The sequence below is a fragment of the Pleurodeles waltl genome, chromosome 7 (assembly GCF_031143425.1).
Source record: "Pleurodeles waltl isolate 20211129_DDA chromosome 7, aPleWal1.hap1.20221129, whole genome shotgun sequence".
Classification (NCBI taxonomy): domain Eukaryota; kingdom Metazoa; phylum Chordata; class Amphibia; order Caudata; family Salamandridae; genus Pleurodeles; species Pleurodeles waltl.
In genome coordinates, this window is record NC_090446.1 from 1,119,563,832 (window position 1) to 1,119,591,405 (window position 27,574).

Consider the following 27,574-nt stretch of genomic DNA (forward strand, 5'->3'; position numbering starts at 1 on the left):
ATACAACAATATTACAACTGTCATAAACCAATACAGAAGAAATAACACAATCTCACTACTACACATGCACCATCACATTATGAAACAACCACCGTAATATGCAAAATGTAATATACTGCAACACACCTTCTTTGATACATAAGTACTCCCATAATACATATACACAGAAAGAAACCCCAAAAATCAGGATATCTATGCCAAGCATGAACAGTTATCCTGTTATTCACTCTATTACCATGAATTATGCGATTCTGCATCCGCAACCCTTTCCACATAATTATGGATTTGCTGCACTTGCCACATAATCTACCATCTTCACTGCATAATTTGCACATTTTAACAAAAAAAAGTTGGCTCGAGCTCAAACAGGTCAGACGTTACTAAAACACTAACAATTTAATAAAATCTGATTAGCAAGAAGAAGCAAAAGTGTTCATCCTTGTAATTAAGTGCATAACAGTAATATACAGAAATGTTCCCAATTGGAAGAGAAAACATTTATGGCAAATATTCCCCTGCTCCCAGGTGCTGATTTGGCTTGTGTTAGACCACTGCTGTGCAGATTAGCTTACTCCATGTCATTGTAGGGGAAAGATCCTGTGAGCCTAAGGGCAACTACTTGATAAAAGAGCTGCAACTGTAAGTAGAAAGTGCTTTGGAGTTTCACTTCAGTTTATTCTTTTTTATTTTTACTTTCAGATGAATCTTCACACAACAGCAGCTGCAACTGTAACTCTGTGTGCATACTGCTGAGGAAGGCCTACTATTACCTCTACCCTTTTAATCTGGAGTTCAGCCTCTTTGCCTGTGCTATGTCCTATGTGATGTGGAAGAACGTGGGGCGCCTAATGGATGACCATGTCCCTCACCCGCACCACCTGAAGCTAAGGTCGGTGCGGGAGATCCCTTTCATGGGCCTGATCTGTGGGACTTCCATGCTGGTCGTGGGCGTAGCACTGTTCGTAGTTTACGAGTTGCATTTAAAGAATGAGCAGCTAAGGAACCAAGTGCTCACAACTTTTTTCATCTTCCATGTGATCTGCTTGAGTCTAATGTCGATTGCGGCCCTTGGAGGAATCATTGTTTTTAAATTTGACAGGAGACAAATGGACAATCGGAAGAACCCAAGCCGCTCCCTGGATGTGGCTTTGCTCTTTGTCGCCACGATTGGGCAGTACTGCATTTCCTACTACTCCATTGTGGCCATGGTAGCCAGTAACCCAAGAGACCGCTTGAAGGCCCTAACCCTCACATACTCACTGCTCCTGATTGTGCAGCACACAATACAGAACATTTTCATCATTGAAGGCCTCCACCGTCAACTGCCCAACGATTGGCAGCCCCAACACAAGGCTCCTCCTCAACCACCAAGAAAAGATTCCTCAACACTAGACAGCGCCAGCCACCATACCTTTCAGCAAGAGCCAAGTTCCAAGCCAAGGGTATCAATCACATCAATAAGGGCCACACTGTCAACTTCTCTCTCAACCCACAGAAAGAGGAGAAGACTTCTGAGAGAGATCTGTGCATTCCTGCTCCTAGGAAACATCCTTGTAAGTATTACAAATACAGTGAAAACCTTGCATAGCATGTATGCATGTGCGTGAAATCATCAAACCGAGAGTGCATGTCTGCAAATTCAGGTCAGTTCTGTCTAAACTATATAATGTATTGGAAATAGCAAATGTGACTGGTACTTTCAGGTGCTAGCAAGTCACTCAGCTCTCCACCTGAGTTCTCTCTGTGTTAATGGGAGAATGATCCATAATTAGCAGTGACAGGGCCCCATGCAGCTTTTCACTGTCTGCACAGCAAACAGTGAAAAGCGCGACGGGTGCAACTGCACCCGTCGCACGGCAGCAACACCACTGGCTCCATTTGGAGCCGGCTCCTGTGTTGTGGCCGAGGTCCCCGCTGGGCCGGCGGGCGGAAACCAGGTTTCTGCCCGCCGGGCCAGCAGGGATCTCATTATGACCGCGGCGGGAGTGTGGCTGCATTGGTGGCCGCCCGGCGGTCAGATCTTGGCGGGCGGCTGAAGCCGCCCGCCAAGGTCATAATGAGGGCCATAATGTCCCCAACCATGCAGTCTTCCCAGTACTGAATACACTTGAACCCAAGGTAGTGCAACAATTTCAATTCTATGGGTCTATAGACCACCACACTTGCGTTGGCGGGCTGGACCACCGCCAATGCGGGATTTGACTGCCACCCTGGTGGTCGGACCGCCAGGGAACTGCCAGCTCCACCAGGATGTTGGATCCCAGCGATGTGACGGTGGCAGAGACCCTAATCCGCCAGGGCACTGCCATAAGCAGCGCTGCCCTGAGGATTACAACCTTGTTTTCTGCCAGTGGTTTCATGGCGTGGGCAGTGCAGGGGCCCCGCTGGCCAGCACCATCTGCTTTGCAGACAGTGAACATTGTGATTGTGCTGGTGCACCCTGCAGGTGACAGTATTGCCGCCGGCATGATTACGAGCCGCAGACAATGCTGTAGCCTGTTTCCCGCTAGGCTGCCGTGCGGAAACTTTGGGTTGAGCCCACTGACCTAGCAGGAAACCCATCATAGCTCCGGCGGGGAGGTCGCCGCATAGGCAGCAGACACTCTGTTGGGAGTTTGGCGGACTTAGTTTTCCATCCGCCAAACTCATAATGGGGCATTATGTGTTGCAGACAGTAGCAGGATACCAGTTCTAGACGTCCCATTGTATTGAGTTAGGAAGGGTTATGAAATACTTCTTCTAAAAATGGATATTAAATACACTGAGCAAGATAGGCTCAAGCCCAGTGCAACAAGAACCCTGTAAGAAAAGTATGAAATTATGCAAAAAGGCCTTCAAGGAATAAATACGGGTTTAGCTGTGTTGCTTACTAGAAATATGTTTTCGGCTCATAGTTTCTACCATTTTTTTGATCTAAGTCAGTGGTTCCGAACTTGCGGTTTGGAGACCTGTTGGCGCGTCTGACCTTAGTAAGTAAACTTACAAGGCGACACGAATAGGTCGATGAAGCTTTTGACACGCAATTAAGATGTTCCCACATAACTCCAGTACATGCAGATCAGTAATCAATAATCAGTCAATGACATCAATAATTAATGATAATCAATGACACTAATAATCAATGGAGTTGTAATTGTCACACACCATGACTTTTCAGTCATGAATAACCACATCTTTGGTAAAAGTTAGAATGTTTATTTCCCTATATTAACAATGCTAATGTCACGTAAAAGAATCTCAAAATCAAATCATACACATACAGAAGCAACACTGGCTGTCCAAACCTGCGAACGAAACGCAATCTAATCAAAGCTTGAACTACTACACATTCTAAGGTTGCAGTGCAAATTAATAATAAGAATAATCGTGCAAACGATATCACATACATTTAGATTCAGCAAAGAAAAAAACATCAAACATTATTCCCTGTAGCAGACTTTCATTGGTGAGAATCCTTAACTAACTCCAGATTAGCATCAGCATGCTGGGATTCATGCAAAACAATTTAGCAAATACAAATTTGGAAAACGTCTAACTAATGTTTTATCAGACAGTGTGGTTGGTACCTAGAAAGAAAAAGCAAATAGTCATAACAAACACATTGGATCAGCAAGTCAAGATAGTCTTTGTCATCAGGGCATCAGTCTGTTCAGCAAGGCATCAGGAATCAGCATCAAAGTTCAGAATAGGAAAAAACCTTTAAGCAGTAAAGTTAAGCATGTCTCTCATCAAGAAGCACAGGAAATATTGACTTTCCGGCCACCAAGAAATTGAGCAAATGTCTATCTTCCCTTGGTGCAGTCCGGCTAAGTTAGATTCACTAAAACTATTTCCCAAGTCCCTATTTGTCAAGCGATCACATGTTCATACTTTGTCCAATAAAAATAAAACTTCAAATCTATGAATTCTACCACTACTCCGTTCACATGTTGCTGATTGGCTTCTCTTGCAATGTCCTAATCATCATCCGGCTTGTCAGGTAACAATATTGTTGCAGCTTATACTCCAGTCAGTGTCTCCATTGTTCTTCTCCTGAGAAAGTCAGTCTTACACACATTACACTCATAATGTTACATTTTAGCAAGAACAGCATCTTCTAGCAATTGGTTCTCATGAGAAAGACTATTAGCTACAAGCACATTTAGACAGCACAATGGAAAATCACAGTTTAATTATCTAAGACAGCCATTTTATTAAATGTTAAGAAATACAGCTTGACATGAGGCCGGGCAACTAGGCTAAGACCTCCGCTAAGTTAAGGCATGCAAATAATAAAGCTAATACATAATGCATAACCCTTAATGTGACATATTACTACATTAGTCTAACATATACTCAACATTTCATATTAATAAACCATTAATAAGTATACTTCATGAACATTGACGGCCACTCATTGTGATCATATTTTCAAATGCGTGCATTATTTTTTCTACGTTATTACATTTCCTACACAAATCCATTACTCATAGTACAAGAACACTCATTCATATTTTTTATCAAAACACCTGCGCTAGCAGACCCCTGGGGGTCCGGGAATCCTCGTCTGGGGATAAAATTGAATAACTTTAACAAATTAATAAAGTGTATTTAAATAAAGTGGATAAATGTTCAATTAAATTTTTTAAAACATACTGTCAAATGTCAATTAATTTGCAATCGGGGGCTAAAAATTAAATTAGTATCCTCAGATTGATTCATGGGAGCAGTGCAGGTGCATCAAACAGAAAATAGTATGAATGATGTGTGGCTTCAAAATAATTCAGAAAAGCTCCAACCTTCCTATTGTTGTTCTTTTTAAAATGTATATTTCTATGCAAATTAAGTACCTCATTACGAGCGTGGTGGTCTGAGGACCGCCCCACTGACGTTGACGGTCGAATCGCAGCACTCCAGGCGGTCTGACTGCCCAATTACAAGCCTGACAGGCGGACCCACCAGGGGACTGCCATACCCGCTGGGAACATGGTTCCTGACGGCATGACAGCGGTCAGAGTTGTACTCAGCTAGGGCAGGGCTGAACTCAGTGCTGTCTGGCTGATTACAACTCCCCTGACTGCCAGCCTTCCCATGGTGGTGTGACCTGCATGGAAAGGCTGGTGGTGAGGGTGTGCTGGGGGCTACAGCGAGGCCACTGCCCAGCACCATCAGAACGTTCACTGTCTGCTTTGCTGGCAGTGGCCATTCTGAGGGTGCTGGTCGGCCCCCTCTGTGCTACGAGATAGCACTGTTACTGCCGGTCTGACCAGCGAGCACACTCTATTGCAATGTTTCAGCCGGGCACTCCGGCGGGAACATTGTAATAGGGCAGGGGGTACACCACCGCCATGGCGGCGGGGTCCTCCCTGTGAGTTTGCCGGTCCCGCAGTTGTACCGCCAAACTCTTAAAGAGGCCCTGTGTTATCTTTGTGTATTGCTTTGATGAATGCTTGTTTCTGTATTTTTTATGTGTGTTGTGTTTTGGTTCAAATCATCGACAATGTTTAAGCTCGGGTCCCCGGCTTCCAGTAATGACTCAGTGGGGGTCCCCAGATTCCAATAATGATTCAGTGAGGGTCCCTGGGTTCTAGTAATGATAAAGTGGGGGCCACAGAACTCAAAAGGTTGAGAACCACTGATCTAAGTGATTCTGAGACTTCATATAAAGAATGATTGTCCTAGGAACAATGGACCTGCTCTGCTGCTCCCAACCCAGTCCTGACAGTCAAAACTAATCAGAGTTACCATAAGTTACTAATTAGTACATGGTGAGTGAGGAGCACACACAAAATATTAAATGCAATAACCATCAACTACAATAAACGTGTCAATAACCTAAAAATACTTTGGGATGCAATATGGATTATCTTGAGATTAGTAGTGTTTATTTTTAAACTTTGAATGGTTCAAATACATTTTCCAAACTTCTTCCAGCCACATCAGCTTGAACCATTCTAAAGTTTGAAAATAAACAAGAATGCACTCCAATATTGCATCCTAAATTAATATTTAAATCGGCCATTTGATCATTAGTAATCCTATTTTTGTATTTTTTATCTTTAATGATTAGTGTATGCAATATTTATGTGCCTGCTCCTCACCAAAACTATTTTGTACTTTCTGGCCTCTCTGTCTTTATGTCTGCCCCATCACCCATCCAAAGAACTCTCATGAAAGACATCAGTTGGTCCAAATGGGAATTTGACAGAAACTACCAGTCTCCTGATTCTTGTGAAGAACCTCAGTGATCCATCCTCTCCCCTGTTATGTATAATCTCTACAAACGACTCCTTGCATCCTTACACCTTGAAGATTGCACCAACTTCCACCAGTAATCTGACAATGCACAACACTTCCTCAAAATCTCCTAAAAATCCACACACATCTTATCCAGAATGGGATGTCAACTCTCTCTTAAAACCTAACCCATCAAACATTCCTACTGCTCATCAACAGCACCAAAAAAAACATGATACAAGGCTGGCTATTCCACCTGAATGTAGATGCTGCAGCAACAGTTGACAGACACTGCAAATTCACTTAGAATCATCCTCAACTCTGGCCTCTCCGTCACCATGACAGCCCTGCAAAGAGCCACACATCTTAGGTTAGACTGAAGCATTTTAAGAAAATCCATGTATCGCCGCATTATCCCAGATATATCACACAAATCAGCTGTGTTCAGCTGAAAGCGTGTGAACAAATTTCTGTGGCTAAAATAGTTGTCGGTGGTGTCTGACTCTGTACTGTCCTCTGACCCAATGCATTGGCATTTGCAGAGACTTTAAGGCTCTGCTGCCTCACATGCTCTTACACCTAAACAGGCAGTCAGTGCAAGGGGCCCAGCAGCTTTGCCATAATTGCTGCTGCTCTTTCTGTATTTGCTGGCACTCCAACAGGATTAGTAGAACTGCACTGAAGTCAGTTGTGTTACTTAAGTGCATACTGCCTAGGCTGTCCTTTTTGAGAATTTCATGAGTGATGGCTGCTTGTGAAGCACTTACAGCACGCACTGCAGTGTAGAGCTGACCCTCCTCGGAATATCAGTGAAAGCCAATGTCTGAACTGGTGGGGTCACATTCCAGTCCGCTCTTATTCAGTACTACTGGCCTCATAGGGAGCAGTGACCTCAGAGATCAGCTCCAGACCACAGTGATGAGGTCATGGGCAGCATCTGCATGCCCACTGCACAGGAGATAGAGGGACAGATTTACCAGTTAGTTATGCAGCAGCCACAAATGCTGAGCTGCCCTCCATGAGAAGGAGAGAACAGGAGAGTGCCATATTTTCCTAAATATGCAAAAACAACATAGGATGGATGGAATGCAGAGCAAATCGAACATTCACCCCCAGTCACAGATCTGGGTTTAATCCATCAGTATTTTTGCTTGTCATGCCGTTCCAGTTTGCCATATGCAAATCAGTCTTGACCTTGCTCCCCATGGGAACAGTCCAGCCTGAACGGCCAGGCCCTCCCTCAACCAGAAACAAGCATCCTGGGACCGGTTTCAAGGCATCACCCTTCATCAGCCAGGCTAGCTTGAATCTGGTGGTATATCAAGCATGGGACCCCATGGAACATACCCCTACACCAATCAGCTCAGAGACACATACGCACCTAAATGGACACATGTTCACACAAATGCAAAGCAAACTACCACATCTCAACACACTCCATTTCTGCACTGACAAAACTCAAGAATACACACCACATCTAGACAATAGCCATATCAGGGGTCAAGTCATACACCATACATGCCCACACCGCATATCACAAAAAGAAACACATACCATTACAAACACAACACAATGCCATGAAATCTACATTTCAGCTACATACACCTACCAATCACACACACCCTAACCTTGGGGGACAACAGCACTGCACACAAACTGTAAAAAATCAAAATGGAGCAGCAAGCAGCACAAACACACACAATTACAGGCGCACAACTAATGTAAGCCTGGAACAACAGAAATTTAGGGAAGGAAATGCAGGACAAAGGCATATCCAAAAAACAACAACTGGTTGACTTTGATAATAAATAAGTCCATTAAAAGAGTTTTTTCCAAGGCCATAGGCCAGTCTAAAGTCTATACCCCAAAAAGTGCAATATTGAGCCCCAACTCAACTCCTGACTACCATGTAACCTTCACAGGTAGGGGCATCAAGGCCGGCAGGCACCTCAGGTATTATCTGGGGGTGACGGGGGATAGGGGTTTGGTTTGGTTTGGCTTGGCAGGGGTGGGTTCGGATTTTGGTTTGGGGGAACAATCTTGGGAGGGGTAGGCTTCTTCTTGGTGAGGGGAGGGGCATGGGTGCTTGCAGGTGGGGCATGGGAGGCCATGGAGGTGGAAGGGATGGCCTTTGGGAGGGTAACGGTCCTTTTGGGGGTGTCACGGGGGTGGGATGAACAGGGGTAAGGTCAAGGTCAAAATGGAAATGTTTTGGACTGGGAAGAGGAAGGTGAAGAGGGAACAGTTGGCAAGGGGTGACTGGCTGCCATCAGTGTGGAGGCCAGAGCCTGAATTGAGCTCTGTAAGTCAGCCATTGCACCATGAATGCCCTCCAGGAACGCATTCACTGCTGGAGTTGTGTCGCCAGTCCCTGGTTTGCATTCATGATGGTGGAATGACCCACAGAGATTGACCTCAGGAGGTCAATAGCCTCCTCACTGAGGGCAGCAGGGGTAACGGGCTGGGGCAGAGATGCCTGCCGCAAAGGAGACACCCACACTCTTGGTTGAGTGGGTATGGCCAACTGAGTGGGGAGCAACAGGGAGGGCGCTGATAGAACGGGGTGTGGCGGACAGAGATGGTACTGGGGTAGTCCCCGATGTGTTCGCCACCACTAGGGAGTGGCCATTGGAGGAGGAGTCTATGATATTGATGAGTGTTCTGTCTACCCCGTGGCACTCCCCTCGCCCTTTAAGCCACTGGGTCCCTTTGTGTTGGAGGTGTCATGACCAGAGGTCCTGTGGCCAGGGGCTTCCCCACTCGCCACAGTCCTGTCTCATTTGCCTGCCAGTGCTGATGCTGCCAAAAGAAAGTGAAGTTAGGTCATAATATGTACTTGATAACATATCAATCACAACTCTGAGAGACAAAACATACCATCATGTCAAGTGGCCCCGCATGAATCAACAGCAAAGTGTCACTATCATGTGCCAACACAAAACCATGCATGCCACCTTGTATTACAAAGGTAACACATGAGCAAAGATTGGTCACAGATGACTACAATAGCAGGGAAGAAGTCTAGCTGTCACACTAACCATACCACAACTAGGTGACTACTCCACCCTAAACCTGTGCCACATGCAGCGCAACACACTGAACCAGTAGCCAGGAATTGGATCCCATTGTAAAGTAGCCTACCAATTACATAGACATAGGGGGTCATTCTGACTCCCGCCGGGCGCGGTCACCGCGCGCCCGGCGGGAGCCGCCAAAATACCGTACCGCGGTCGGAAGACCGCGGCGGGTATTTTGAGTTTTCCCCTGGGCTGGCGGGCGGCCTTCAAAAGGCCGCCCGCCAGCCCAGGGGAAAACGACCTTCCCACCATGAAGCCGGCTCGTAATCGAGCCGGCGGAGTGGGAAGGTGCGACGGGTGCTACTGCACCCGTCGCGTATTTCACTGTCTGCTATGCAGACAGTGAAATACAAGCGGGGCCCTCTTACGGGGGCCCCTGCAGTGCCCATGCCATTGGCATGGGCACTGCAGGGGCCCCCAGGGGCCCCGCGACACCCCCTACCGCCATCCTGTTCCTGGCGGGCGAACCGCCAGGAACAGGATGGCGGTAGGGGGTGTCAGAATCCCCAAGGCGGCGCAGCATGCTGCGCCGCCTTGGAGGATTCTGACGGGCAGCGGAAAACCGGCGGGAGACCGCCGGTTTTCCTGCACTGACCGCGGCCAAAGCGCCGTGGTCAGAATGCCCTGCGGGGCACCGCCGGTCTGTCGGCGGTGCTCCCGCCGACCCTGGCCCCGGCGGTCTGAGACCGCCGGGGTCAGAATGACCCCCATAGTCCTATGCACACATCTACCTTGCACTTATATCATGTATGAACAAAAACAGATGTTGCTAGGGAAAAGGCAGACAACATGGGTACCTACATGCTATTCCTTCATTAGGTGACCTGGAAACATCCATGTCACTATGGACACATCCCAACAAATTACAGCTCTACAAGTAACACCTGCCCTAATTGAGTCAAGAAGGTAGTAGCAAGGTCATGCAGACGTGCCCCGCATGTGGTCATGCAAGGGACAACAATGAAGTCAGGTCCAAAACATCATGGAGAAATGTCTCCAGATTAGACACAAGAATGGCCCTGTAAGGCCCAGGATAGCCCCCACCAATGTCTCACACCCATTTCCATGTCACCTTCTGAGTGTGTTTGTAGTTGACAACTGTACCGTGCAGAAAGGACAGAGACAGACCTTGCAATCACTAACAGGCGGACACCAAATTGTTGTACAATGAGAACCAGCATCACTACCCACATATCAGACATGACAAGCATGACATCTGCCTGTGGGAGAATCCCTGACCCCAAACACAAGTAATGCAAACATCACTGCAGTCGTTCCCTGATGTATCACAACAGTCGTGGCACATTTTCCAAGCAACACACAGGTGTTGTGCACCTACAACAACATACCCCATCAAGGTTACAATATATCATGAAGTGGATCAACACCCTGGCCCTATCTGTCTTGTTCATCATAGTTAATGCAGTTACACATGACAAAGTACACACCATGAGGCATGAATGTATCTGTCTGACTACATGTGATGGTGACACAGTCCTGTCTGGGACATCACAGTGAATGGACAACCATTGCAGAAGTATCATACCAACAACAGGACCGCATGGACATATATGTGATAGATTTCAGACACCACGCCATCTGCATGGCTAGCACAAACTTACATCTAATGCATACATATGTATCCTAGTGGAAATGAAGCACTTGCACACATGTATGCAAAAGGTATGTTGGCCACACTTATGAGACATTATCCATGGCAAACCACATTCCCTAATTCCCAAGGGAAAGTACCTTGCTACAGCTGTCAAGATTTTGCCATGTAAGTCATGTCACATGTATGATGAACACCCATGCCTCACAGACCACATTGAACATCAGTACCAACATACAATGGAGAAAACTTGCCCCTGGCCTAAAGAATTCAACCTAGACATATCCCCAGATACATGGCAGAAGACAGTGACCCACATCCTACCCACCTTTGTACTGTGACATTTGGAAGGAGTGATCTGTTGGTGGAAACTAGCACGCAATAGGGTAGTTAAAGCAGAATAATTGAATACTAAACACAGTCATATGTGCTCCCTGCTGTGCAATGGACTGAGGGGTCCCCACAGTTCAGTCCCAGACCCAAAAGGATGAGCACACCAGTTGGAACCACATAGCCCGTCTACACCAACATGATCACAGATGATCTGTGACACATGACACGTCCCACATTTTCAGGGGGAGCATTCTGTCCCTCACTCAATCACCTGGTAAAGGGTCAGTAATGTGATTGCATTGTACTCACCCCCTTTTGGCTGCTGTGCTCCCCTCAAATGCCATCCAAGGCCTGATAGGCCACTGCATAAATGCGGGCCATTAGGGGGGTCATGGCCTGATGGGCACCCCGCCCCAGCTCGGCCTCTGCGGTCTTCCGGGCCCAGCCTCTCGGGTCCTCCAATCTCTACCGACACTGGGTGCTCCGCTGTCTATGGACCCCCAGGGTCCGTAACTTCTTGGCAATGGCTCGCCAGATCCTCTTCTTCTGATGGGCGTTGACCTGCATGGATGCAAACGACAAGTCAAGATCTTATGTCCACAAGTCCCGCACAAAATGGCTGAGTCACATACCTGTCAGTGCACCATGCTAATAACATCCTGTCTTGACCATCCTGTTCACCTGTGGCACATAGCAGTCTTTCGACCCAGGCATATGACTGCAAACACCCCTCAGTAGGGTGCCCTACACTACCCCCAGATCAGGCCCTGCACTGACCATGTAGGAAAACAGTGTCTTTTGTGGGACATGAGCTAACCACATGATATTGACCTGGAACACATCAAAGAAAGTAGCAAGTCACAGGTACACCACACAGCTAACAAGGCACAGAAACATCCACTACCTCGGATTGTCACCTACTGCATACAGTCCTTACAGGTTACAGCCAGCCGACAGACAGACTCATTGTGCTTGGACCACATTGAAGGGAGTGGCATGTAGAGCACACAAATTGACAAGCCTGCCCATGTGTGGATATGTGCTGATACAGGCCAGCTGCTAAACCACAGAGTCCAATATCATGGCATATCAGTGAACAACACACAATTAGCAGTTCTATAATGTCCAAAATGCAAGGAGCATCAGAAACATCAGGACACATCAAAGCTGGACGAAAGAGACAACAGGGCTGTAGGATAAAGGGACTTGTCAAGGATATGTGACACACACTGTCAGAGTTGATATGAGCACATCAGTCACAGAGCTACACCATGCCCCAAAGCAAATTCCATAGCAATCAGTGGACATTGGCTCTAAAGCTGCATATTGGTAGTGAGGCATGATTTGACAGCATCACATGCTGTCCAAGGATACATGGCGTGGGCACAGTGTCACACTTGCAGTGCAAAAGGGAATCTATATTAGCCCCGATTTCAAGTTTTGCAGTGAGTAACAATTGACAATGCCCATTCTCTGCAGGCTGAACAGATAGACCTATACAATACACCATGTCCAAAAAATAGCATGCATTACAGAACATTAAGTAGCCCAAGCCAAATACCAATGGGTGTTTATGTGCAGAGCTGAGGGGCATAGTGAGTCATTACCTGGCTTCAGAACAACAGTCCGATAAGGCCAGATGTGGCCAGAGATCAATGTGCAAACACAGTAAGGCCTAAAATAGCGAGCAACTGACCAATACAACGTGCATTCACTCCTGCTTCCATGCAACCATATGTGACCACACATTCTCTACATCATCTGGCAAGATTTGCGTGGAGATGGCTGTCATGACACCTCACCTAGCCATGTGCATCAAATGCTTTGTCCTTGTTCTGTCATGTAGATCAAACGTTGAAATGATTCAGATCTACCGCCTGGATCGGTAGACAATCATGAATCTCTGTCGTCAATTGGAGCCAGATCTGATGCCAGCTATCAATCATCCAGACAGCATACCGCCCATTGCACAAGTCATGTCAGTGTTGCACTTACTGGCGACAGGGTCCTTCCAAAATACAGTGGACCTAACTGCTGGGATGTCCCATCCTATGCTCAGTCTGATCTTGAAGGATGTTCTCAGGAATGTTGAAACCTCTGGACAGCTACATCCATTTTCCTAAACGTGAGGATTTTGCCCATGTGAAATCAGAGTTCTGTGACTGGGCACACATCCTGCATGTTGTGGGAGCCATTGACGCTACCCATGTAGCCTTGGTTTCACTGCATGGCAATGAACAGGACTATCAGAACAGGAAGAACTTCCATTCAATCAATGTCCAAGTAGTTTGTTTGGCGGAACTCTACATTTCCCAAGTATGTGCCCGGTATCTGGGTTCAGTCCATGATGCCTTTATCATGAGGAACAATGCCATTCCCCAGCTGATGACACAACTGTGCCCAGAGAGGGCCTTGCTGTTTGGTATGCAACATATGTAATGTGTGTTTGTGTGCTATGTCTGCTGCTAATGAGACAATGCTCTGGACTCATGGTTGAACAGGTCACGTTCCCTTACATGGGACGCTGCATACCGAAACCGTCCCTGGTTGTTGACACCAGTGAGGAACCCACCTACGCCAGGGGAAGTCCACTTCAATGAGGCACATGGAAGGACATGACGCATCGTGGAGTGGGCTTTTGGGCTCCTGAAGCAAGATTTTGCAACACAGGCAAGACAGCTGGAGCCCTCCTCTACTCACCTGCAAAAGTGTGTAAAATCATTGTGGCCTGCTGCATGCTCCTCAACATTGCCCTGAGGAGAAACATGCCATACATCCCTGATGAGAGGGAGCTGGCAGTGCCATCGGGTGAGAATCCTGAAACGCCAAGTGAGGATGACAGTGACGAGGATGACGGTGGAGGCATGCTGGATGATCTCATCAATCAGTACTTCACTTGAGTGTAAGTATGTGCTATATTGTGATTTCTGTGACCGCATGGGGTACTGTAGGGGTCAGAATTTGTGGAGAACGGTATCTCTGTCACCATGAGACAAGGCATCTGATGCTATGCATCATACAGCCAAGGTTTGATTGCTACATCAGACTTGAAGAAGTAACTCTCTTGAGTATCTCCTTTGTTTGGGGCAGTCACATTGCATTGTCAGAGAAACTACAGTATCTTGAGAAGAGTTTACTGTCCCATGTTTGCCATTACTAGCCTAAAGTCCTTGTTTATCACTTTTTCCTTGCAGGTCTCTTCAACATGCTTTCCTCATGTCCGCGTTTCAGAGTAGTGTCATTGTTAGGTGGCTAGTCTGACATGTGAAGTGGATATGGATTGATCTAGGCACTGTTGTTTGCAGATTTGGGGTGTATGAGTCCCATGCCCTGGCTGCCTGAACAGTGGGAGGGCAGATATCTGAGCTACACAATAGATCTGTTTACCCTAGTTGGTTGGTCCAATGGTCTCATGTGTATAATCATGTGTCATTGTCACATATCATTTCCTCTACCTTCACATTGTGTTGACAAGGATTCTGTATGACCTCTATGTAGCTGTCAATTTGTTACCTCATTGCAGGCCACAGTGTCTGTGCCACAACACTGACATAGGTGTGTAACATGCCAACGGATGGCTGACCATTGGAAGAGGATGGACCTCTGAGTAGGAAATGTTGCACTGTCCTCTGCCTGTGTCATAGGGTATGTTGAGTTGGTAGACATGGTTTTGGTATGTCAAGCTGGTGACAAAATCCACCAATCTTTTAGCCTATTCTACGGGACAGGGTCTGGCATAGCTCTTTCTTCTGTGGTCAGGGGTACAGTACTTTGAGATATCTAGTCAGAAGCAATAATGTTTTGTCATTCTTGGCTATGACAGTCCAAACATTTTGGCAGCCTATGTGCTGCACAGTGTAAAATAAAACGTTTTGTGAGACTGTCACTTGTGTTATGGTGTTTGTACTGATCCTCAGCATGACACTACCTGTCACATATCCCGCCTTACATTACCATCTTATGAGCAACTCAGTTGCATCACCTGAATATCATATTGAACACCTCACCACGGACGAGTCCTGCTCCATCATGAGCAGCATCCACTCTGGAGCCCCTACTGAACTGTGTCCCCACCACATTTTCAACAAAGCCAGCACCTCTATTGCACCCGAGCTCCGTCACACTCGCAACTGCTCCATGGAGATGGCTACCTTCCCCGAGGACTGGAACCAAGCCGAGATCAGCCTGCTCCAGAAGAAACCCATGACCGACCCTCTGGATCTCAAGAACTACCGCCCCCATCTCTCTGCTGCCTTTCCCAGCCAAGGTCATTGAAAAGACCATCAACTCTAAAGCTCCACAAACACTTAGAGGATAACAACATCCTGGACTTCTCCCAATCAGGATTCAGGAGCAACCACAGCACCGAGACTGCCCTCCTTGCTACCACAGATGACATCGGCTCACTCCTCGACTGCAGCCAAACAGCAGCCCTCATCCGACTGGACCTATCAGCTGCCTTCAATACGGTCTCCCATCACACCCTGTGCTCCAGACTCCATGCAGCTGGCATCCATGGCAAGGCCCTAGAGTGGATACGCTCCTTCCTGACAAGCAGAACACAGAGAGTCAGACTCCCACCATACCTGTTGGAACCTACGGAGACCAGCTGCAGAGTACCCCAGGGTTCCTCCCTGAGACTCACACTCTTAACATCTACATGGTGCCGCTCATGTCCATCATCAGGAGCCATGGACTGAACATTGTCTCCTATGCCAACTACACCCAGCTCATCATCTCACGGACCGAAAACCCTACAACTGCCAAGAAGAAATTCCACAACGGGATGGAAGCCATCGCCACCTGGATGAAAGGGAACTGCCTCAAGCTCAACTCAGACAAGACCGAGATCCTCATCCTGGGACCCTCCACATCAGCCTGGAATGACTCCTGGTGGTCTGCGACACTGGGGCCCTCCCCACCCTGATAAACCACGCATGCAACCTCGGCTTCTTCCTGGGTTCATCTCTCACCAGGACCCGCCAGGTCAACTCTGTCACATCTTCCTGTTTCCACACACTCCAACTCCTCCCTGGAAGATCTTCAAATGAATCCCAAATGACTACTGCATGAACGTAACCCACGCAGACTCGAATATGGCAACACCCTCTATACCTGCACCACCCAGAAGAATTTGAAGAAACTACAGCACATCCAGAACTCCAATGCCAGACTCATATTGGATGTCCCCAGCTGTGAACACATCACCAGACACCTGAGAGACCTCCACTGACTCCCCATCGAAAAAAGGATCAACTTCAAACTCCTCGTCCACGCATACAAGGCTCTCCAGAACTTGGACCCACCTACCTCAACTACCGCATCAGCTTCTGCTCCCCGCCAAACCTCTTTCTCTGCTCAACAGGCACTAACCACCACACCCCGCATACAGAAGACCTCAGCTGGAGGAAAATCCTTCACCTACCTCGCGGCAAAGAGCTGGAACACCTTGCCTCTTCACCTCAGGCAGTCACCCTCGTTACTTCAGTTTAGGAAGGATCTTAAGACGTGGCTTATCCACTGAAGCATAGAGGACTGACCCCTGCCCCCCCACGGCACTGTGAGACCCTTTCGGGTGAGTAGTGCGCTCTACAGATTAATGATTGATTGATTGATTGACATGATCAAAATGACTAACATACATTAAATATGCATTTAATGTGTTTATTTACATGTGCACAGGACATGAGGGTGAAAATGTGAAAAAGAAATATCAAACAGTGAAGGGGTCAGTCATGGTGGGTGTAATCATTGGAGTAGCTACCACAACATTTGAAGTCCAAAGTCCAGTGTCCTGCTGTCATGGAAAATGGAAAGTAGATGAAGAACAGTCAACAGAGTGAATCTGTGGCACACAAAGGGGTTCCACCCATAAGCGCTCACTTCCTGGCAGTGGGTGTGGTCTTTCCATATGTACCTCCTGGATGTTTAGGTGAACGTCCCCTTCTTGGAGGGAGTTCTTCAGCCACAGAGGTAGGGTTGTCTGAGGCAGGTTCTTCTCCTGGCACGGCCTCCCTTCCACTTACCCACAGATGTAGAAGGGGCTGGTGTTAGTTAGTCAATGGAAGGGGTCTGGTGTTGTTGACAGTCCCTGCTCAGGATGGTGTTGATGTCTCTCAGACCCCGTTAGGGAGCCCATGTGGGCACTGTGGGCCTCCCACTGTTGCATTATTTCCTGGTGGTTGTCCCCCTACAGCTTCTGGATCTCCCTGAGTATGGTAAGTCCCTGGCCAATCACACCTTGGGATTATTTGTAGCTCCCAGGACTTGGGTGATGACATCCTGGCCAGAACTATCCCCAGAAGCCTCATGCTGCTGGCCCACAGCATCCCTCCCACACACCCTACCCCTACGTGCCTGGCCCGTGGCACAGCTTGCGCCTTACCACTGGTTCCAGGTCCTTCATTGTCAGGCGTGTCTTGTTGTGACTTCTGTACCTAGACTGGGGGCACAAGATGGTTGTAACTGTCCTCGAGACACAGGTTTGGGTGCGACTGGTTGTCTGCGATGTTGATGCAACAGGGCTGGGAGGAGTGGATGTGGGCAGGGTGAGGCTGACCGGTGTCATCTGACCAGGCTAACCAGATAGGCCTGAGCCATCCTCAGTGTCCACATGTCCCGTGGTGCAATCCTCACTGACGGATTCATGCAAGGGTGGGAGTGGCAGTCTCTGGAGTGATCTCAGTGGTGCCAGTGGCAGGCAGACCTGTTGAAGTGAAAAACAGAATGTGACAGGTTGTATTGTGACATGTAGCTCCAACAGTTTACAGTGACATTTGTTTAAGGCCATTTACACATTGGCTTTGTCGTTTTTCCTTATGTGACAGGCACACCTGCTATCAACAGTTTAGAGCTGACATTTGGTGAACAGACCATTTCCATTTAAAGCCAACTTGCTACAGGATGTCAGTGTATCTTGGAACTTGGAGGCATGTCCATAAACTCATATTTTTCCAGCAGTGTAGTCAAAACATTGGCTTGGCATGATGTGGCTTAGGTCATCTGCCTACAGAATTCACTCTGTGGACTATTTTTGCCACATTTCCATTTTCCTTGCAATTGTAGTCTGCTGGACTTGCGCTCCAAACAAATGTGGCTCTACTCTAATTATTTCATCGACCATGACTCTTAACTCATAATCTGTGCAAGGTAGATGTTTCTGTGGTAACATGGTGGTAGGAAACAAGGAACAATATCAGTAATGAAATTTAGGGGCTGTGTAATGAGGGGGGTGATGGGGAGAAACTTTGTTGTAAATGTGCTATTATGTGTGGTGGGGGTGTTTTGAGGGTGTGGGATGTGTGCCCAGTGAAAGATGAAGGGATGCCTATTCTATGGTTCTGTATTTTAAATGGTGCTCTGTCTTCTGTGTGGGCCATTGTAGATGCAAAAGGTTGTGGTGTGTGAAGGGGTGGGTTTCATAGTGTAATTTGTAGGTGTGTTACTTGTGTGAATGTGTGTTAGCTGTGTGTTTTTAAAAGCTCACCAATGTGGTGTAGTGTATTACTGTAGGGACCGCCGCAGTTTGCACCACCATTGGAAGACTGCCATGGCATGACCACCTTGTCGATTTTCGACTTGTAATAGGTTCAGTAGTAGGTTGATGGTTTCCCACCCCCCCAAGTCCAGGCAGTGTCGGGTTTTGTCTGTTTTTGGCAGGCCTGGCTGTGTCACTCCTAACACGGCGATCTGTATGATTGCCAACATGGCGGTCTTTTGGTGGCCGACACCATGGCGGTCTGGCGGTCCGACCGCCAAACTCGCAATGAGGCCCTAAATTCTGAGACCTGCAGATTTGGGTAACCTTCAGTGACTAAATTACAAATGGGCTAATCAATCTGATGATGATTTATAAAAGGAAAGCTCAGGATTTTTGGGCAAACTATTGAATAAAAAATTCTTGTTTTACAAAAATTTTGTGTAAAAAATACCGAGATGTCAAAAATATCCTGGACAAAAATATTGAAGGTAAGAATATCATTTTTAGTGCTGTCTTCAATATCGTAAAAGATATCGATTTAAAAAATATTTTTGTGTATAATAATGTTTGTAAGTATTAGTTTATATTAATTTTATTGTAGTGTGTTTAATTTTATATATTTTTTTGCTGGGGAGATTTAAAAAAAAAGACTATTTTAATTTGAAGTTAATGTTAATTATTTTAATGGTACGTAAATCAATACCGCACAATTTTTTTAAAAATATTGTGTTACATTAATAATTTTTCAAAATAATAGTTTACGATTATTTTGAATGTATATATAAATTGTATTAGATAAAAATATTGTATTATAAGTACAAAAATAATTATTTAAAATATAGACAATTTGGTAACATTTCAAATGTATCAAAACTAACTATAATAGTGTAATTTATTTGTGAATGTATTTTTAATAAACAGTTATATTTAATATTTTAAAGATTTTTTTTAATGTTAAAAATTATGAGGTCATTGTAAATAAATTGAACAATTTGTAATTTTTATATTTACATTTATTTTAAAGTTTTTTTAAATGTTGTCAAATTAAATTATGAACATATAATAAATGTGTATTATGTATGATGTATAAATTTATATTTACTTGTGTATTTATATGTTATAGGTTTATTTATGAGAAATGTATCAAACAAAATTTGAATAATGATGTTTTTAATATGTTTGTTATTGGAATAATTCCTGTATTTGGGATCATATTTTCTAAAAGTTATAAAAGTTAATGTAAAAAAATATTTACATTGAAAATTGGTTTTATTTGCTTTTAACTATTATGATTTTTATTTTTGGGGCATGAATTTTAAACGTATTTCAAAGTTTAGGAATAATGGTAAATATTAATAAAACTATATTAATTATTAACAGTGCACATTATATTATTTTTTGTATTACTGTTTATTTCAAGTATATAGATTTTTAGTTTGTTGTGTTTTGTAAGTAATTTTTATTTTATTTTATAGATGAAAAAATGTGTGTGGGTATTGAGTATTGATTATGCATATTCAATATTTACTGTCCAGCAACTTGCACAAAATGTTTCAAATTGTTGTGAAGATAGTAAATGTCACCTGTTTAGTGTTCAAAACCTTCCCCAATTTTTTTTATTTGAGTGGAAATAGTAAATGGATCCCTTATTATTGTCAACCATCTTCCTTAAATTGGTTTAGATTGCTGTAGGAATAGTAAATGTCATCCCTTTAGTGTCCAAGACCTTCCACAAATTGGTTTATATCAGATTGTGTTCAGTAAATATCACCCCTTGAGTGTCCAACACCATCCCCAAATTGGCTTAGATTGCCATGCAGATAGTAAATGTCACCCCTTTGGTATCCAACACCTTCTCCATATTGGTGTAGATTGGAGTGGGAATAGTAAATGTCACTTCTATAGTGTCCAACACCTTCCCCAAAAAGAGTGGAATGGGAATTGTAAATGTCACCCATTTAGTGTCTAACACCTTCCCCAATTTGGTTTATATTGGAGTGGGAATAGTAAGTGTCACCCCTTTAGTGTTCAACATGTTCTCCAAACTGATATGGACTGTAGAGGGAATAGTAATTGTCACCCCTTTGGTATCCAACACCTTCCTCAAATTGGTTTAGATTGGAGTGCCAATCGTAAATGTCATCCCTGTAGTGTAAAAAACCTTCCCCAAATTGGTTAGATTGGAATGGGAAAAGTAAATGTCACCCCTTTAGTGTCCAACACCTCCCCAAATTGGTTTATATTGGACTGGGAATAGTACGTGTCACCTCTTTAATGTTCAACACGTTCTCCAAACTGATATGGATTGCAGTGGGAAAAGTAAATGACACCACTTTAGTGTCCAGCACCTTCCCCAAATTGGTTTAGATCGGAGTGGAAATAGTAAAGGTCAACCTTTTAGTGTCCAATGCCTACTGCAAATTGGTTTAGATTGGAGTGGAATAGTAATTGTCATCCCTTTAGTGCCCAATGCCTTCCCCAAATTGGTTTAGATTAGAGTGAGAATAGTATTTGTCATGCCTTTAGTGTCCAACGCCTTCCCCAAATTGGAAAGATTGGAGTGGGAATAGTAAGTGCCTCCCCTTTAGCATCCAACACACTCTTCAAAACTCCTTACTTTTGACTGAGAGAAAGGAATATGATCTGTTCCACCATGGTTTCCCTGAGAAATCCAAGAAGTCATGCAAAGGGCTCCCACAAATCACCTTTACTCTTGAGTACTGGTAAGGTGCCGCAAGCTGGCCGGAAGGCTTAGCCCAACACCTGTCACATGGCGCAGGATCCGACTCAGTCCCAAATCCCAAATTGAGCAGTCTTGTTATCACAACCTGAATCTCTCCATGACAAACTACAATTATTGTGGTGTAAATATATTATGTCTATATCTCTGTGTTCTGTTTCCTACCAAGCAGTGCTTTAAAAATATTCTAAACTTAGGGCCAGATGTATGAAAGGTTTTTGCACTCGAAAACGGTGCAAATTGCAAAATTCGGCCGATTGCAAGTGCAAAAACATGGTCTGCGATGCTTGAAAGGCATTCGCAGACCAAAAACAAGAAATCGCAAAAATTGCGATTTTTTGCGTTGCGACCAGGTTTTGCGAGTCGCATTTTGCGATTCGGTATTTCCAGTAGGAAATTGCGAGGAGCAAAATGCGAATCGCAAAATCCGAATCGCAAAGAGATGCATCAAAAAATCGCAATTAGCGATTTTTCGCAGAATGGCATTTTGCACATGCAAAATACCACTAAGTGAAAGCAGGTGGTAACCAGGTGCAACCTATATAAAGAGGCCCAGAATGCCTCAGACTCTCTACCACAATGGCTGCACTCTACGTCATGGTGGGAGGATGAGGATCCTGGCAGGTTTGAGGAGAGGGAGGAGGAGACAGGAGCGCATTTTCAGAGTGCGCATTACACTATTTTACCTGACAGAGGAGGAAATATATGAGAGGTATAGGTTGAACTCAGCCATGATTCTCGATCTGATAGCTGAGCTACAACCCATACTGCAGCGCAGAACACTGAGGACCCATAGCATACCCCCCATGTGCGGGTATTATGCTCCTTACACCTACTCGCCTCAGGGAGCTATCAAGGGGTCATAGCAGCGGCTGGGGGGGTGTCACAGAGCACCCTCTCCAGATTCTTCAATGCATTTCTCAACGCCATGCTAAGCAAACTCCAACAGTACATCCGATTCCCCCACACCCCACGGGAAATACAGCAGACAAAAATTGACTTTTATCAGATAGCACAGTTCCCCCACGTCCTAGGTGCCATAGATGGCACACATGTGGCAATATGTCCACCATCTGTCACAGAGTATGTGTACCGAAACCGTAAACAACAACATTCCATGAATATACAGGTGATATGCAATGCCACCTACATCATAACCGATCTCGTGGCCAGGTACCCAGGGAGCACACATGATTCATACATCTTTCGCCACAGCGGCATGCACACAAGACTGCTAGCTGGGGAGTTTGGTGAAGGATATCTCCTAGGTAATGTCACTCTTTACACTGGCGCATAGGTAACAAACCCTTTTCAGATGGCTGAGGTACTCAACAAACCTGTCCCTTTCAGGAGACAGTGCCTATGCAGTGCGCACCTACATGATGACGCCCTACCTCAATCCCACAACACCGGCAGAATGGAGATACAATGCAGCACACAGGGCAAAGCGCAACGTGATGGAGCGCACAATTGGCCTCCTGAAGAGTCGCTTCCGTTGCCTCCACAAGAGTGGAGGGGCACTACAGTACAGTCCAGAAACCACATGTAGAATAGTGGCTACTTGTGCAATCTTGCACAACATAGCTACAACCAGGGGCATACCTATAGAAATCAGTGACATTGAATCAGATGAGGATGACGATCCCATACCACCTCTACAGCCAGCAGACAGGACCAGTGCAGCAGAGGGACGGCAAAGGCGTGCTGATATCACACACAACCATTTCAGACGTGAGTATGTACAATCAAACTCCACTGACTACTGTAGCTATAGTGAGAAAAATATTTATTCCTTTACGGCAGGTTATGAATTGTGATGAATAAAGTAAAAGTGGGATTGATAAAAACTAAAATAAACAAATGAACTGAGTCCCACACTATTACTTCATAGTGGGGACACCAGAGTCAATGAGGCAAGAGTCACTTCCTCCTCCCTCGCACACCACTGGGGTGCCCAGTTGAATCACTGGCACCCTGAATGTCAGGCTCTGTGGCAGTGCTGCGCCTGGCACTGCGCCGTCTGTGGTCTGGAGCTGGTATGTGCACACTACTGAGGCTTGAGGTGTCCTCCGTGTCCCCCAAGGCAACTTCACTGGGAGTGGCCGACCTCTGTCCCATTACTTGTTCGATCACAGTGGTGATCTGGACAAGGGCCTGGACCACATCCCTGCTGGTGTGTGCAGCCTCTACCTGGGCCGCCACAGCACGACGGGCGATGAGGGCGGTGGAGTTGGCCATACGATTGGAGGACCTACAGTAGTTTGCAAACATGGTGCGAAAACAGTGCTCATGTCTGCGTCTACTCAGTCTTTCATGACTCAGCTCCTCGCACAGGTCACGCACTGCAGTGGTCAGCTACCTAGTGTCCTGGGAGGCCTGCACCTGTCCCTCACGCAGCTGGTTGATGTTTTCATTCAGGGTGTCAAGTCTCCGATGCAGTCCAACCGTATTTCTATTGTGGACTCTAAGGTTCCTGTCCAAACTTTGTATTCTTCTATTCTGCAGGCACTTTTGCTGCAACATAGCAGCCTCAAGTCCACCAAACAGGGATGTACCCTCAGCTGCCTCCTGCAGTTGCTGTCGTGACACTGGGGCACTTGGACGATGCGCTGCAGGACCCCTGTCCTCCGGTACCTGGCTGCGCATCCCGGATGCAGATGGTGTGCCTGAACTCTCCTGCTGCACATCAGAGTCACCACTGAGGTCTGGTAGTGGCAATGACCTAGGCCTGCGGCGCACAGTTGGGAGATTGATGGACCCACTGGTGTTGGTGTCAGAGGTCAGCTGTGTGTCCGTGTCCCCTACACCCGTCATTGCTGTGGCTGCTGTGCCAGGCCCACCTGCAACAACAATATGCAGCATGTCAGTTCTGTATGTTACATTCTCTGTCCAGAAATGGCAATAAAACTTTAGATACTGCTGTACATGGTGTAGTGTGTGTTGTGTTACCTTGGGTGTCACTATGCTTGCTTACATTGTCATGCTACTGTCTGTACTAGTTTGTGGACCACAACTCCCATAATGCATTTATGTGCTGACACTGAGATGTGGACTGGACTACTTCACACACTACTTCACATTACATTCTAATTCCTAAGGGGCTTTTCTGCATGCACATACTGTGTTCACACAACAACATTTGCACTTACCTTGGATGGTACTTGGTTGAGCGGAGGTGTCTATGTCTGTGACCCCTGTCACTGCTTCCGGTAGGAGAGTTGATTCCACCAGGTCCTCCAGTGGTGTGGCAGGTGGCTCGGTTGGTGGTCCACCTCCTGTGCTCCTGGCCTCTGCAAGTCGCCTTGCCACCCTCTCCTTTGCCCGGGACCGCAGGTCATACCAGCGCTTCTTGATTTCATCAATGGAGCGCTGGGCCACTCCAATTGCGCAAATTTTGCTTTGGATCTCCAGCCAGAGTCTCCTCTTCTCACTCTCTGGCACCTGGAGGGATGATTTGCCAAACAGGCGGTCATGACTCCTCACCACCTCTTCTGTTAAGATCTCCAGCTCCTGCTCACTGAACTTGAGCTTGCGCTTCCTCTCCTGCTTCTCAGATCCTGGACCTTGGGGCTCCATTGTGGCTCAGATGATGCTGCTCCTTCACAGTGCTGCTCCCAGTGGCTGGGCTGCTCTCACTCTGGATGCTGGTTTGGGTGTGGCACTTATACCTGCCTGGGATGACTCATTGCCTGTTGATGAGTCATCAAGCTCCTCCAGGTGTGTATTCTCAAACATTCTCGCATTTTGCGATTTTTTACCGAATCGCAAAAAAATCGCAAATTGCGAGAATTCAAATTGCGATTCGGTAAATGGGCCTCGCAAACCACAAATAGCAATTTTTAAGAAATCGCTAATTCCGAATCGCAATTTTGTTACATGGCCTATTGCGACTCAGAAATTGCGATTTCTTAAAAATCGCATTTTGCGATTCGCAAGTTCCATTTTTCATACATCTGGCCCTTAATTTCTTGCAAGACACCTGTAAATCCTACTGCTAACTTGTATTCTCCTTGCCTTATTGTGTACACATCTTTCCTTTACATTTGTCTGAGGAATCCTTTCACTGCTACTTCACAGACTGTACTAGATCTGGGCGAGGGAAGCATCCACTACTGGTGCTTACATTATACCTGTTCTCTATCTCTATATGCATGTTTGTGCGATAGAAGCTTGCATGGACGTCGTTTAGGATTCACTAGGGGTCAAAGATGCAACCCCAGGCTTGCCCCTTGCAACCCCTGGCACTGGCATTGCGACCTGAGGCCTCAGAAGTGGCAAAATCAGTGCCAGGAACACAGAGGCAGCTTGCCCTTATGGATATCAGTTGGGGCTTCAGTTTTCTGGTTTTCTGTCATTTGTTTTATTTCACTAATAATGAATAATAGTGCATTACTCACTATTAGTGTAAAAAAATGATTTTAAATGCATGTTGTATGTGTGCTTCTGAGTAAGAGTGTGTTTCAGTGCCGGATTAGCAAAAAGGCAAAGTAGGCACTGGCCTATAGGCCCCACTCCTTTAAGGGGCCCCACAACAACGGATCGAAATAGTATTGATTTGACCTTATAAGAAAATTGCAATCAATCTTTCTTACATTGTTTCTAAAAGAGAGAAAAAAACGAATCAGCTCAAATGAACGAAAACTTTATATCAAAGACTCTCTCGAGAAACTACTGTATTATTGTAATATACTCATTAACAACTTAAACTACATGAACCATAGACATCAGATTCACATAACAGTTTGTCTCTTAACAATCTCATCTTCGGTCAACTGTCAGTTTATGAAAAAAACTTGGTGCAAACTACAGAAGTGTAATGTTTAGTTTTGTGTACTAAAATTGGTTTATTAAAATTGTTGGTTGGTAAAATTAAAAACGTATTAGGAGATAATTTGCGCAGGGGGGGCAAAATGTGGACTAAATAGGGGCCTCCAAAGGGTTTAATCCGGCACTGGTCTGTTTATGTGAGAAAGAGTGTGTGTGTGAGTGAATGTGTGTGTTTGTGTGTTAGTGAAGTAAACGTCAAATGGCATGTGATGTCACTTCTGCTACCCCTGGCATTTTGGTGAATTGATGTCCATGGAAACGTGCACTTGTGTACTGCGCTTATTCAGTATATGCAAGGGAACCTTGCACTATTGATGCCCATGAGGCAACTGCTTTTGAAGCTTGAAAAAAGTGTTGCACCATATGTTAGTGAAAATGATACCCTCTGACAGAACTTCTTTAACATTTACCTTCTCCCTCTGATAAGGTGAATCCATTTTATTCGAGTTCACTGTCTAAACTACGCCAAAAATAGAAAAATCCTATTTAAGCTCTTGTTGGCATCTAAGGAGGACCTTAGATGAGTGAATGAACCTCAGCAGATTGAAGCTCAACCCCACGGATGGTAAACAGTGGTGGCAACTGCCCTGACCTTTGCATCCCTAACACTTGCGTTATTAGCCCTTACAAGCCCAGGAAACAAGACTCATGAAGGAAGACAAAAGAACAGAAATTAAACCAGACTCACAGATGCCAGTTTGCGTTCTGTTGTTTGCTCTATTTCCCATCCTCCAGCCCTTCACAGCAAATAGGAGACTGTTGAGGGACTAAAGACAGAACAAGTGCTTGAACCAAGCAAATGGTGCTTATTTACTGGCTCCAACGTAATGGTAAAGCGAATACATGATGAAGTTTATTTGGTAAAAACTGTGATTGTGTGCAGAGATTTGTGGGTTCAGGTCAGATGGGAGGTGTTTTTCAGAGGGTGCCAACTTCTGGAGCGTGTCTCTTTTTGCATCTTTCATGCATCCTCCTGTGGCCTGGAAATGGCCTTTGTAGAGCTCTGCACCCAGGCTGTGTTGTGGATCCCATAGCTCTTTTAAGTCAGTTGCTATAATATTACGCTGCACAAAAGGGGGTTAATATCAGACATTTCCCTCAATGCATGGAAATTAGGGCCAGATGTATCAAGAATGCATTTTGCCAATCGGAAATAGAGATTTTTAAGAAATCGCTATTTCTGAGTCGCAAAATGCAATGTATCAAATTTGCGATTCGGTAATAGCGACTTCTTAAAAATTGCAAATGCTATTACCGAATCGCAAATTGCGATACAGCCCCCATTTGCA

General features: G+C 45.6%; 1 protein-coding gene across 2 annotated transcripts in view; it reads left to right on the top strand.

Moving 5' to 3' along the window:
* LOC138245980 (proton channel OTOP2-like) overlaps window positions 1-27,574 on the top strand; it is a 255,059-nt gene that overhangs the window by 192,938 nt on the left and 34,547 nt on the right. For both annotated transcript variants that reach the window (XM_069200101.1, XM_069200102.1), the window contains exon 6: window positions 700-1,553. In XM_069200101.1, coding sequence (XP_069056202.1) covers window positions 700-1,553 — 854 coding nt within the window. The remainder of the gene's footprint in view (window positions 1-699; window positions 1,554-27,574) is intronic.